This window comes from Rhinopithecus bieti, unplaced genomic scaffold (assembly GCF_001698545.2).
Source record: "Rhinopithecus bieti isolate Rb0 unplaced genomic scaffold, ASM169854v2 scaffold_2254, whole genome shotgun sequence".
Taxonomy (NCBI): Eukaryota; Metazoa; Chordata; class Mammalia; order Primates; family Cercopithecidae; genus Rhinopithecus; species Rhinopithecus bieti.
Window position 1 is genome coordinate 442,108 of NW_016803982.1, and position 14,262 is coordinate 456,369.

The 14,262-nt window shown below is 38.6% G+C and overlaps 1 protein-coding gene across 1 annotated transcript in view; it reads left to right on the forward strand.

Annotated features, from left to right (window-relative positions):
* The window catches only part of LRTM3 (leucine rich repeat transmembrane protein 3), a 29,563-nt gene extending 15,599 nt beyond the window's left edge, over positions 1-13,964 (forward strand). Inside the window, 5 exon segments of the mRNA XM_017861556.1 lie at positions 2-50; positions 52-440; positions 759-4,641; positions 4,643-5,403; positions 5,464-13,964. Of these exon segments, the coding sequence (XP_017717045.1) occupies positions 2-50; positions 52-440; positions 759-4,641; positions 4,643-5,403; positions 5,464-13,883 (13,502 nt within the window). The 3' untranslated portion in view covers positions 13,884-13,964.
* Positions 13,965-14,262: the final 298 nt, after the last annotated feature.

Consider the following 14,262-nt stretch of genomic DNA (forward strand, 5'->3'; position numbering starts at 1 on the left):
TTGTATCTCAAAAGTCAGTTTTACAAAGGGAATTCAGAAAAAAATGTAAAATAGAAGAAAACAAAATGGAAAAGAAAGTCTCAAAGTTGGGCTCCCAAGGATGGAGAAATCAGATAACTGTGCAGAACTCAGTGAGGCAATAGATGATGTCATATCAAATAAAGATGATAAAGAGAACATTGGCCATTCTGTTTCCAAAGAAAAAGCTTTCTGTAATTTGGCAGCAATTGTCCCAGATTCTGTTGGCAGGCATTCGCCTGCTTCAGAAGAAATTAAAAGACAGAATGGCAGCCTTGAAATAGCTGACAGGTCAAGTTCCCAAGGTAGACCTTTGCAGGCAAAGCAATCAGCAGTTTCACAATCACTTAATACTGCAGGGTATGCTATTGTAAACGTTAATAAGGAACAGAAACAGAACTTTAAAGCCCAGAAGACAGAAGGAGAGAGAAATAAAGTTGCATTAAATGCAGAGCTAAAATCTATATGTGTTTCTATACCTCGTCTACTATGCATAAATATGGAGCAATCACCTAGTACCTGGGATATATATGAACAATCTTCTGAAACAAGAAATTCCCTAAACAAAGCAAAAGTGAGGGAGAAGGAAGGGCATGGACAACAGGTTTTGTTTCAAACAGCTCCACAGGATATCCAGCCGTCTGAGTTTGGAGCAAATCAAATGAGAGAGCCTGGTCCTTTCAAAACAGAAGCACCTTTAATGAATACAGTGTGTTCTAGGAACATTACTCCCCAGAAAACAGAAGCTGATTTAATAGATGAAGAAGCAAAGATAAATGTTGCAGAAGAGTTTAATCCAGAATCTGTTTTTTTCTCTAAGATATATCTACTTCAAATTGAAAACAAGAAAGAATCTAAAACTGCAGACTGGAAAACACGGGCAGATCCCAAGACACTTGCCCTGCAAAAGAAACAGCAAGAGCTGTGTGTCTCAGGAACTATCTGGAGTTATCCTAATCCCTACACATCTATTTTTCCTAAAATCATAAGACATAAAGATAAGGCAAAGACAGCTGATGTGGAAAGTACTATGCATACCAAACAGATAAAATTGAAGGCAAAGAGAATACCAGTTTCCCAGCTGCTTGAATATGGTACCGCAAGCAATAAAAAAGAACTGAGAGGTAACATCCAGCAGCAGAAGTCATTCCAGCTGAGTAAAAATGCAGTACATCGAGTTCTAAAGGCTGTTTATGACTCTGGATACTATGTGTCTAGCATTAAAAGCTTACAAAATAAAATGGAGAAAGACGAGTCAAAAGACAGGGCATGCATTCTTCCACAGCTAAAGCTGGAGAAACCGCTACAAGAAATGCAAAGGTCATTGTCGGGATGTACTGATACGTCCAACATTCTTAGAAAACAGGAACAAGATATTAGAGAAAACGAACAAAAACACCAAAGCATTTCAGAAGACATATCCCAATACTATATTGGACCGTTAAGGATTAGTTCACAACAAATCAATTACAGTAGTTTTGACACCCCACGAGTTAGAACAGATGAAGAACTTGAATTCTTCATCGCACAAAGAACAAAGGAAAAAGATGTGGGCATTGCCAAACATTCAGTTTCAATTCCATGGGAGAGAGAAGAATCAAAGAGACTAGATATTCCACTAAACTCAAAAGGACAGAATGTATTTTTTACAGAGTTGGATACTTCTCAACAGAAGACTTGCCAGGAGCAAGAATTGCTGAAACAAGAAGATATTTCTATGACAAACCTGGGGTCTATGGCCTGCCCCATTATGGAACCTCTTCATTTGGAAAACACGGGAAAGGTAGCTGAGGAAAAAGATGTGTACATTAACAGAAAAAATAGTTCACATGTACTGGGAAGAGAAGGATTAAAGGAAACTGCTATCTTTGTAGGTTCTAAAGGGCAGAAATTTCTTTATACGAATTCAGAGGTCCAGAACAAAGTGCCTGCAGTGCAGAAAGAACAGGTGAATCCAGATCATGTTCCTGAAAGTATTCTGGATTCTGAATCTTTCCTAAATAAAGACCCTCTTCACTTAAAACAGACAGTGAATACAACAAGAAAAGAAAACGTTACCATCTCTGAAAGTTTCAATGAAAATCTCTGGGGAAAAGAGCAATCAAAGTTGGATATTACATTAAAATCAAATAGACAGAAAATGGACTTTTCAAAAAAATCGAGGATGAAGCATCTAAGTAATTGTTATCAGAATAAAGAGAATATTCTGGAATCCATTTTCCCTTGCATATTGGATCACCTTCATGTTGAAAATCCCAAGAAAGAAGACTCAGCAGAAGAAATCATGAGTTCAAAAGTTTTAAGCCCAATGGTAGAGAAAGCATCACACAAAGTAGGTATTCTGGTGGATCAACCTCCATGTTCAGAAGGAATAAATCTGCATATTAAAAGAAGAAAAGAATATCTACAAGAAAGTATACACGAAGCTTTTCCAGCATCTGTTTCTCACTCTCTAATGGACATACTTCAGATTAAGTCACCAAAGGTAAGGAAAGCATTAAAGGCAGTTGATAGTTTAGGGTACCACACTTCAAATACAAAAGGAATTGGCTTGCTTTTTCCAAGACAGGCAGAGCAGGAAGAAAAATGTACATACGAGGCTCTTCCAAAGCCTGAATCTCACTCCAAAACAGATCTATTTCAGTTCAATGCATCTATGCAACAAGAGAAATTAGATGCTATGGATATTCCGCATTATGACTATTTAATTTCACAGACTAGAGGAGCAGTAAAACAAAAGGATGTCATAGTTGGATATACTCAAAACAGTAAAGAAAGACAAGCCTTACTCAAAACAGGACAAAAATGGCAGTACCTACCAATTTCCTACAAGAACTTTTGGGAGCATATATCTTATCCTCAAAAGTATCCTTGTCTCCTGCAACATTTAATGCCTCAGGAAAAGGAAACATTATCAGAAGGAGGTGATTTATCAAGCCAGACACCAGAACTAGACTTGTTTTCTGAAGATCAACTAAGCACTATAACTAAGAATGGACTAGAATGGATTATGCCCTTGATTACTCCAAGGCAGATGAAAAAACAAGATACAATGCTGCTCTTAGGATCATACCATAAAACTATAAAATATCCAAGTCTCTTATTTCCAAAAGGAATGAAATCATCAGATGGGGTACAGGTATTTGATTTAATATCAAATAATAGCTCACCCAAGTTAAGACTTGGGAAGAAGATCGAAACACATAAGGCAAATGAAAAGGTACAAAAAGAAGTGTGTCTGCCTGTAACATTACATTCTCTTTCTGCATCCATGCCTGTTTTGCAAGAAAGTAAAGGACAGAAGGATAGCGTAAAACAAGTTATTAGGAAAGGCGTGATATGCCACAAAAGAAGAACTTCAAAATTGAAGAAATCAGTATTTTCACATATACTCAATACCAGTGACTGTGGTTCCCCAAGTAACAGACTAGAAATGCAGTGGAACGTGACAGAGAAAATGGTCAATGTGAAACATAGAATGAGTGAACGAGATTTGGTTGCAGCAAAAATATGTGAGTCTATTCTTTCTTTACCTCACTTCAAATTGAATAAAGACACAATTGATGAGGTGATTTCAAGTAATGTTAAAAGGACAAAACAACGTATATCACAGGGAGAGAAGAAGGCTAGAGTGAAAGCAATGGATGTGAAAAGAACAAAAAGCCCTAATATCATTTTGAAGCCAAGGAAGTCATCACTGCCACATATACTCAGTGTAAAGGAATTCCCTTTGCTGTTGGACATTATAAAACAAGAGGGCAGGATACAAGAAGGTAAAGGGAAATCAAGTATGAAACTGACAAACTTGTGTACTTCTTTACCATCTCTATCACATAGTAATTCAAATTCAAGAACAAAAGCAGGTAAAGGTAAGTCAGGAATTCTAAAGGGCTGCCTTCCACCACTAAAGCTTCAGGCATCATCAAATGTCAGACTAGTATCATTTGCAGAGTCAGTTAATAGAGAGAGTTTAAGTAATGTAATAGAATCAAAATGTTTTCCACAGAAAAAGAAGGCAGATAGAGAAAATATAGTAGATGTGAAAGACATAATGGGCCTCATATGTATCACTTTGAAAGGAAATAAATCACCTTTTAAACATTTACTGCATGGAAAGGAACCACAACAGAGCAATAAAAAACAAGAGAAAATTATGCAGGAAGATGAAAGTAATCTAAATGTAGTTCAGAATAAACTCTGTACTTCTATTCTTTCTCCACCTCACTTGGAATGGAATCCCAGAATAAAAGAGGTATACATGAGAGGAATAACAAGATTCTGTCTTTCATTATCAACACACCAGGAATTATCAGATACAATGGAAAAATGTGAGCAGCCCATTGATGATAGTTTAAGCAGTATCAAAAAAGCAAAACATATGCCACAGAAAGACAAAGACAGAGTGGAAAAGGCTTTGGAAAAAAACATGCATTCCAAAAGAATAACTCTGGAGGTGAAGCAGCCTTCAGTATTCCAAGAATTAGTGTTGAGCATCAAAGAAAAAGGGGGAAAGATTCAGAAAGATAAACAAGTTGAGATTTTGAACAAACCTTTTGCTTCCATCTCTTTTCCACCTTACTCTAAAGTGGACACAATTAAAGGAGAGGAAGCCATGGAAATAAAATGAGATCCTCTTTTCACAACCAAATCTCCAAGAGTCATCAGACGCAGAGAAAATAGCATATGAAAAGTGTATTTCTGATAATATCTCAAACCGTGTAAAAAAGGCCCTAGAACCTATACTGCAAAAAGAACAGGAGAGGCAAAAAATGGAAAAAAATAGGCCTTTGAAGAAAATGAAATCATCAGTTTCACAGGGAATTCAGTTGGACATCAAAGAGCAAGAGAAAAACATAGAACTTATTAAAGGTGAAACAAGTGTGCTTCTGACGAATGCCTGCACTTCCATCCCTTCTCCTTCTCATTTACAACTGGAAACAAGGAGAGAAAAAGCAGAGCATGTCACTGAAATAACAAGATACTGTCTTGCAGAACTATCACACCAAAAATCATCAGAGGCAGGGGAAAAAGCAGATGGACTGGCCAGTGAGGGTGATATCACAACCGAAGTACAAAAGGCAAAAGATTACATGCAACAGAAAGAAAAGGATGAAGTAAAAATATCGGCTAAGAAAGACATAATGCATCCAGAAGACAAAGGTCTGAAAGGAAAGAAGGCACTTTCACAAGACCTACCATTGAATACTAAAGAGCCAGGGAAAATGGATCAAGAAGCTCAGGAGCAAGGGAAAGAGGACAGAGAAGGTGAGGAGCAAGGGAAGGAGGACAGAAGAGGTGCAGGACAAGAAAAGGTTGATAGGGAAGACAAAGAGCAAGGGAAAATGGATCACAAAGTTGAAGAGCAACAGAAAGCAGATGGAGTAGGCATAGAGCAAGGGAAAATGGATCACAAAGTTGAAGAGCAACAGAAAGCAGATGGAGTAGGCATAGAGCAAGGGAAAATGCACAGAGACAAGAGTGAACAGGAAACAGTTCTGTTCCTATATTTGCCTTCCAATTCTTCTCTAACCCATTATAAAGTGGTCACAAGAATAGAAGGAGAGGAAGACCAACAAGGAATAATCAGACCTGGTATTTCACAACTAAGGCCTCAGAAACCATCAGAGACCAGGAAAAAAGCAAATGGAGTGCCTAGTGAGGGTGATATCACAAGTGAAGTACAAAAAGCAAAAGATTACATGCAACAGAAAGAAGAGGATGAAGTAAAAATATCAGCTGAGAAAGACTTAATGCATCCAAAAGACAAAGATCTGAAAGGAAAGAAGGCACTTTCACAGAACCTACTACTGAATCCTAAAGAGCCAGGGAAAAGGGATGGAGAAGGACAGGAGCAAGGGAAAGAGGACAGAGAAGGTGAGGAGCAAAGGAAAAGGGATGGAGAAGTTGAAGGGCAACAGCAAGCAGATAGAACAGGCACAGAGCAAGGGAAAAGGGATGGACACAAGAGTAAACAGGAAACAGTTCTGTTCCTATATTTGCCGTCTGAGTCTTCTCTAACTCGTTATGAATTGACCACAAGAAAAGAAGGAGAGAAAGACTTACAAGGAATAATAAAATCTGCTGCTTTGCAACTAAGGCAGCAGAAATCATTTGATGCAGGGAAAATAGCACATACAAACTCATTTGCGGTGGATAGCTCAAATGATGTAAAAACAGTACAAGAATACAAGCCACAGAAAGAAGCAGATAGAGGAGAAATAGTAAGTGTGGATTATATAATGCAACCTGAAGGCACAATTTTTGAGGCAGAGCAATTATCACTTCCACACACACTCAATATTCCTGGCAGCAGTGGCTCCAAAACTAGAGAAGTACCAACAAACTTAAAAGAAAAATTGAGACATGTACAGGAAAGAAAAAGTGAGCTAGATGAGTTTCTGACAATACCTTCTCTACCTCACTGTAAATTAGACAAAGGAACAGCAGGCAAAAAAGAGGAACAAGGAATAACAAGATCTTTTCTTCCACCCTCATGGCACATGGAATCATCAGATACAGGGAAATTAAAATATACTTTGTTGTATTTGAATGATATCACAGGTGATTCAAAAAGAACAAAATACATGGCCCAGATCCAAAAGGATAAAGCAAATATTTCAGAGAAAAGTGTAATGCATCTCAAGTACATAGCTGTGAAGGCAGAGAAATCATCCCTTTTCCATATACTAAAAACAAAGGAACTGCAGGTGACCATCAGTAAACAAGGGGAAAAGGCACAAGAAAGTGAAGTGGAAATAGTTGTGCTTCTGAACAAAACTTGTCCTTCTGTCACTTCTTCAGCTTTCCTTGAGTTAGACTCAATAAAAAAAGAGGAAGGTGAACCAGGAAGCTTTATGCAACCTCTTGAGATCCAGGAATCACTGCCTTCAGAGCAAACAGCACCTACAAAGCCAACAGAGAGCCTTGTAAAGAAAGAGCAACAACCTCTCCCACAGAAAGAAGACAGAGTACAAACAGTATCCATGCATGGCCTGACGCACCCCAGTGGTGCTGTTTTCAAGGCAAAGACATCAGCACCTCCACAAGTGTTCAGCAGCACTGAGCACAGTCCTCTGAGCAAGAGAAAGGAGCCACAGTGGGGCATAAAAGAGAGAGCAGGACAGAAGCGGGACAGGACAGGACGTCCTCACGTGATTCTGACAAAAATTCATCTGTTCATGCCTTCTCTCTCTCACCATAGATTCTCTCCTTCACAACTAAAGCTTCCTATATCATCAGGTGCAGGAAAAAGCAGATGTGCAAATTCAAATGAAGGTATTAGCTCACATGAAGTAATACTAAAAGCAAATCAAGAAATGCCATATAAAGAGGCAAAGGACAGAGTAAAAATAGAAGGCAGGGAAGGTAGAATACTCCCCAAAAGGATACATTTGAAACCAGAGGCATCCCCACTTGCACTTCTATGCAATAGAAAGAACTACCCTTTGAATGTTGAAGAGCAAGGGGAAGGAGTACAGGAAGGCAAAAAGGAACCCGGAGTGGTTCCAAGGAAACCTTCTCCTTCATTGCCTCCTCCTCCATTTTACCTGAAATGTGACACTAGAAGGAATGAAAAGGAAGGCACATTAGGAAAAACACAATTCAGTTTTCCACCACTCAAGATTCAGGATTCGTCAGATTCAGGCAAAAAAGCATACACTGAGTCACTACGTGGTTACACGTTAAGCAACTCAAAAGGACCAGTACAACCCATAGCACAGGAAGAAGAGAAAGGTGAACTCAGAATAGATACGGAAGACAAAATGCTCCCCAAATGTACGGACCTGAAGGCAAAGCAATTACTACTCTCAGAGATACTCAATACCAAAAAATTGCAGTGGAAAAATAAAGAACAAAAAAGAAAGATTCAGCAAGATAAAAATAAACAAGTTACGGGTCTGACAAGCATGAATACTTCTTTACTTACTCCACTTTATCTTAAGTTTGATACAATAGAAGGAGAAGAGAACGTGATAAGAATTACAAAAGTATCTCTCCCCCAGTCACGGTTCAAGGACTCATCAGATGCAGGGAGAATAGCATGTCCAGAAGCAACCCATGGAGAACTTTCAAGTAATGTAAAGCAAGTAAAAGCACACCTGCTACAGAAAGAAGAGAAGGATAGAGAAAAAGTTGTGGATATGACCAGTGTACTGGAACCCAACAAAATGTATTTGAAGGCAAAGAAATCGCCTGTCTTACATACACACAGTTTAAGTGACCTTCAGTGGAAAACTAGAGAGCAAGAGGAGGAAAAGGTCCAGAAAGTTAAAAGTGGGCCAGATGTCATGTTGTCTAAGAGTCCTTCTAGATCCTCCCCACTTCACCCTAACATGAGTGCTGGGTTCCAGGAGGAAAGCATACCAATATTAACAAGATCCTCTTTTCCCCTAGTAAAACTCCAGGTATCACCAGATACTGAGGGAAGCACATATATAAGGCCAATTGCTAGTGGTATTTTAATTTTTCTACAAAAAGGAAAACATGTGTCGCAGAACAAGGAAGAGGATGATGTGCAAATAGTAAACATCATAATATTCCCCAAACATCAGGAAGAGAAGACGCAGGAATGTGAAGCTGAACCAGGTGCGGTTCTGACCAAATCCACTTCATTGCCATCCCTATCTCAACTGGAATTGGATAAAGAAACACATTCAGATAATGAATTGCTAAGGCTTAGAAGACCTATTTTGCAGAGAATATCACACATAGGGGAGACTGTACATAGAGAGTCCATTGTTGGTGATATCTCAAAAGATGTTAAAAATGAAAAACAACATATCCCTCAAAAAGAAGAGAGGAACCAAGAAAAAATAATCGATATGAGAGGCACAGATATAACTTTGAAGTCAAAGAAGTCACCTCGTTCCTGTATGCTCCACAGAACAGAACTGCAAGTGAACTTTGGAGGGCAAGGACGAAAGGAACATGACGGTCAAGATAAACCACCAGGTATGATTCAAAGAAAAAACTGCATACTCTGTTCCAAACCATTGCCATCTAACCTTAAACTGGGGAGAGCTACGCATGCAGATGAAGAAAGGCTTGGAGGTAAGACATCCTTTTTGCTTCCACTAATGCCATCAGCATTACCAGATACAGAGAAAACAGCAGATGCAGAGGCAAGGAATGGTGATGTAAGAAAAGGAAAGCCACATAGGTCACAGAAAGAAAACAGGCTTGAAGTGAAAAGGATAGATATGAGGGTCAGGATACACTGCCAAGAGCCAAGGATTTCACCAATGTCACATATCCTTAATGCAAAGGAATTAGTGTTGAATATTAACAAACTGGAGAAAAAAGTACACAAAGATAAAGATGAAGCATGTGTGGTTCCGTCAAGGACTTTTCTTTCTGTATCATCAGCACCTCCTCTTTATCTGGATTCAGGGAACAAAATAGACAAAGACACACCAGGAATTACAGGATCATCTTGTCCACAGCAAAATCTCCACGTACCCTCAAATACCCAGAAAATAGCAAATAGAGACTCAGTTGAAGGTGATGATAAAAACATTGTTAAGCAAGCAGAACAGTATGTGCCCTGCCCAGAGGCACAGCAACAGTGGATGGCAAACTTCATGATCAGCATCCAGCAAAGGAATGAACCTTCACGAGTCAGGTCAAAAAGAGATTTGAATCGGTTAGTTTTAAATTCAGAGGATGAGGACATTTATTTCACAGGGTTTGGTACCATAAGAAGTGGGAAAAGGCTACAATGGCTCTTTACAGGGAAAAAGACTCAGCAAGAAACTGAAATAATGGATAACTTAAACCATAAAATCAGTCCTAAGGTTTCAGTTTCACTGCTAAGGAAAATATCTGAGGAACTGTATGTCACATTTGGCACCCCTACAAGTTCAAAAGGATTTTCTGTTTCAGAGAGATATGCTCACCAGCAAGAAACTTCATCAAAAGTATCTCCAGAACTTGCAGGTTCATGTAAGTTTGATAAGCCAGGGAAAGAAGTACAAAGTAATGAAAAAATCAGCAAAATGTTTTCTCCCAAAGTGTTAGCACCACAGACAAAGGGATCACTCAAAAAAATAAGTATCATCATCAGTTGGAATGCCCCCCAAAATATAGAAGAACAAGATATTGTCATGAAAAAGCAAGTGATGCGACGGTGTGAACATGGACGCAAGACCAGGCCCAACACTATCCTTTCTCTTAAGTTTCTACTTCAAAGTGGAAAGCAGAAGACACTATCAGAAACAGATGTGGACAAGAAAACAACAGCACACCCCAGCCTACAGATGCTACCAGGAATGCACATGGATATGACAGAGATTGACCATGCAAAAGGGGGAAAGGAGCAGGCATTGCTCTTTTCAAAACAAGAGGAAGGTGTTCTGGAATTGCTTCCGAAGTCCCTATTCCCTCCCTGGACTTTTCCATTTCAATCAGGAGATCTGGAGGAAAAAGATCAAACAGATGCAAACACCAATATAAATCTAAAGCATAAAAGAATAGAAATGGACAATGATACTACTCTGAATCAGAAAGAAGGGAAATTAAAAATAGGTGCAAACAGAGCCTTACATCTGGAAGAAGAGAAAACAGAGATGCACAAGGCCAGGACTGCCAGTCTGGAGAAGAAGAGAGGAAGAATGGACACAAGCAGTAGTGCACACCTGCATCTTCCATCTCTAAAGGCAGAGGAATCTCAAATGAAGACTCAGGTCATCACTCAAAGGGAGAATAGCCACCTAACCATGCAAAAGCAGAAAAAAGAACTAGAAGCATCTAATGCAAAACAAAGCATTCAACTACAAAACTTATTTCAAAGAAATGTTTTGGATTCATTTTATTCATATGTTCCTCTTTCTCCCAAATGTAAAGACCAGAAAGGCAGATTAACAATAAGAGATCTGAAAAGAGAATTGAGCACCAAATATTTAACTATGAAAATCCAGAATCACCCAATTCCACAGATGCTTAATATCACAGGGCGTGGTACACCAAGCAATAGAAAGAAATTAGAGTATGATGTTAAGCTAAAGAACATGGTTTCGTGGAGTAAGGATGTCTCAGGAATATTTATCAGAAGTCTTTCTATTTCCATGATGCGTTCACCTCACGCTGACTCTAAGACAAACCGAGAAAGAGAAAAGAGAATCTGTCTTTCCAAATTCCAGGAAAAATCACCAAACACCAAATTCCAGGAAATGTTTAAGAGAGACACTTTAACAATTGTAGAAGGGGAACAGGATTTTACAAACACAGTTCCACAAGATCCCCAGTCCTTTGCAGTGGACAAACAACAAATGCAGAAACTTTCTGATGTCAAATCAGAAGCAAACCTCAGAAGTGAAATGAATAAAAAATGCTTAAAAGCACAAACAAAAGAACAGATTGTTCCAGGGCATGATGTCTCAAGGATCATTAAAAAACCAGACTTACGTATCATCAAGCAGGAAGAAAAGATTCCAAAACGCATTCTGACACCCACAGAGTGTCCATCTATGCTTGAAGATCCAAAGTTACCCAAGCAAAGGGATCAGAGTGAACCAGTATGGGATATGAGCACACAAAAGGTTCAGCAACAAAAAGCTTTCCCAGGAACTGTGCCCATACCGCCTCAAGTTAAAAGTAATGAAGTCAAAATAGTTGCAGACAGTACAAATGCAGAACATTTACTTCCCATTTGTGAAGCAACCAAAGATATCTCTCAATCCCAGGTTAAAAATATGATCCAAGACAAAGTTTCTTCCGATAAACTGGGTAACATACAAGCCTATAAGCCTGACAACTTGAAGTCACCACCTGTTCCAGAGGGCCCAGATACAATATCAACAGTAATATATCCCAAACTGCAGCACAAACCCCTTTTAGAACAGTTTACTCCCAAAGAAAGAAATAAGCTTACTAAACATTTAGAGTCAAAAGCACTTGAAATACAACTGAATCTGATACCAGAGATGGCAAGAAAATCTTTACAAATGTTCAACTTTTATCCAAAAGGGACTATTTTAAAAGATAACAGTTGGAGATTCTATTCGAGACATAAAACAATGAGCTTTATGTCTCTAGAAGGGACTGATACCATAGAACCTAACTCAAAACATAAATACCAAAATGATTCACCTCTTGTCAGTAATATGAAGACACTGACTGTTGATAGTTCAAGTGGTGGTGAGGAGACAATCACAAAGCCACAGAGTATTAATAAGTTAGAAAATGGAACATCTTCAGTGACTTCTGCTAGTGAGATGCTGTTGCCTCATACTCTCCAAAAGCACTCAGTAAAAGAAAAAGGCAAACTCCTCATGCACTTTTCTGTGAAAACATTGGAGATACAAATGAAAGCCTTTCCCAGAATTGTAAGAGAATCTTATGCAATGACCAGTGCTCGTGAGAGAAAGAAACCCTTATCTAACTGTATTCATCCTGGTTTCACAGGACCAAAACGACAAAACAGAATTTTGTTACTTTTTGAGGAAAAGTCTCTCCATCAAATAGATCTTGATTTACAATACAAATACCTTCGTTTTCTCCTGGGGCTTCCTGTTGGAAGTACATTCCCTAAGCCAAATTTACTTCCCAAACATAATAAGTTAAACACAATTGCAATGTGTAAAAAAGTAGATGCTGGTGGAGAAAGTGGTAGTCTTTCCATTGATACAGAACTGTTAGAACAACATATTTCTTTCAAAAAGCAAAGTCCCCATGAAAACTCATCACTCATCAGAAAATTCCCAGAGCCAACCCCTGTGTGTGCTTCTGACCATGATCTGCACAGCCCGAGGAAGAAAGATCCTCAAGTTCTTTCAGAGTCAGAATTCCATGTGACTCCAGAAAAAAACAAACAACATCACGTATGGTTTCAAGAAAGGAATACATATGAATCTGTTGATTTAAGGACCCAGGGAAATGCTACTGGTTCAGCTGTTTCAAATGAAACTCAAATTTCTGAAGACTTTATTGATATTCAGACAGACATTGAGAGTCCAGCTGACTTGGACAAATGTTCATGTCTTGAAGTAAGTGAGAGTGAGGAATGTATGTTTCTGGAAGCCAACACTTATTTAAGTCAGGAATCAGAAAACATTCTATTTGAATTACAGACAGGCATTCCTTTGGAAAATCTCTACAAAATCACAACTGATTTGAAATCATTTTACAGTGAAGAATCAGGTTCCCATTGTACTAGAGAGTGCAGAAAGGAAACCTTAATTATTACATCACCTTCCTGTAAGTCCCACAAAAGCAGGAAATATGGATCATCTTTCAAAATGAAATCTCCTGACTGGTTGTGTCATAGTTCATTAAATACTGTGGAAATTCAGTCTAGGTCATCTAGTGTATCATTCAGTGAAGAGAAACTTCCATGGACTACCAAGAGCAGAACAAGTTACTCTTTAGCTTCCTTAACTGAATCAAATATTAAATTACATCTTGCAAAAAAACAAGGCACGTCTCACATGCACCCAGAAAGCAAAGAAAGAAAGAAGGCCAGATCTGATTTATTTAGGAAGAACAACAGTCATTGGGACCACAATTACAGTTATACACACAGTAAAGAGAAACGTGACAGAAAGAAGAGAGTGTATGATTATGACTCAGAAAGACTGGATTGTTTCCAAAGCAAACATAAATCAACATCAAAACCTCATCACAGTGATATCAACTTCTATTCTGAAAGAAAACAAAATCAGCCCTTTTTTTTTGCCTGTGTACCAGCAGACTCACTGGATGTTATACCCAAAACCATTCGCTGGACTATTCCCCCTGCAACCTTAAAGAAAAGAAACTTCAGAGTTCCCCTAGTGGCAAAGATTTCAAGTTCTTGGAATATATGGAGTTCCTCAAAAAAGTTGCTGGGGTCGCTCTCGGGGTCCCTTACTACAGTTTTTCGCAGCTGACATTACCATAGTTAAACTCCTCTGAAATGGACAGCTGGTCGCTATTGTGATATTCTGTTAATAAAATCATATAATATCCAATGGCTTCCTCGTGAAGTGTTTTTATATAAAGATAGAAAGTAATCCAATCTTCTAGTGATAGATTGAAATTTGTTATTTACCATTAACAATTTAGAAAGTCCAGGCACTTTTGCTGACTGGCGATTTTGCGTACCATTTCATCAGGAACCACCAGACTTCATCAGAAACGGATACATCAGATATGGTAAGGTGCAAACCAATAGGTTGGGACGCATAAAATGTGTGACTTCACATAGAGATGTCCTTGCTGTTTGTGGTATCGGTATGGGTTTATACTGCACAAACACAAAAACTCTGG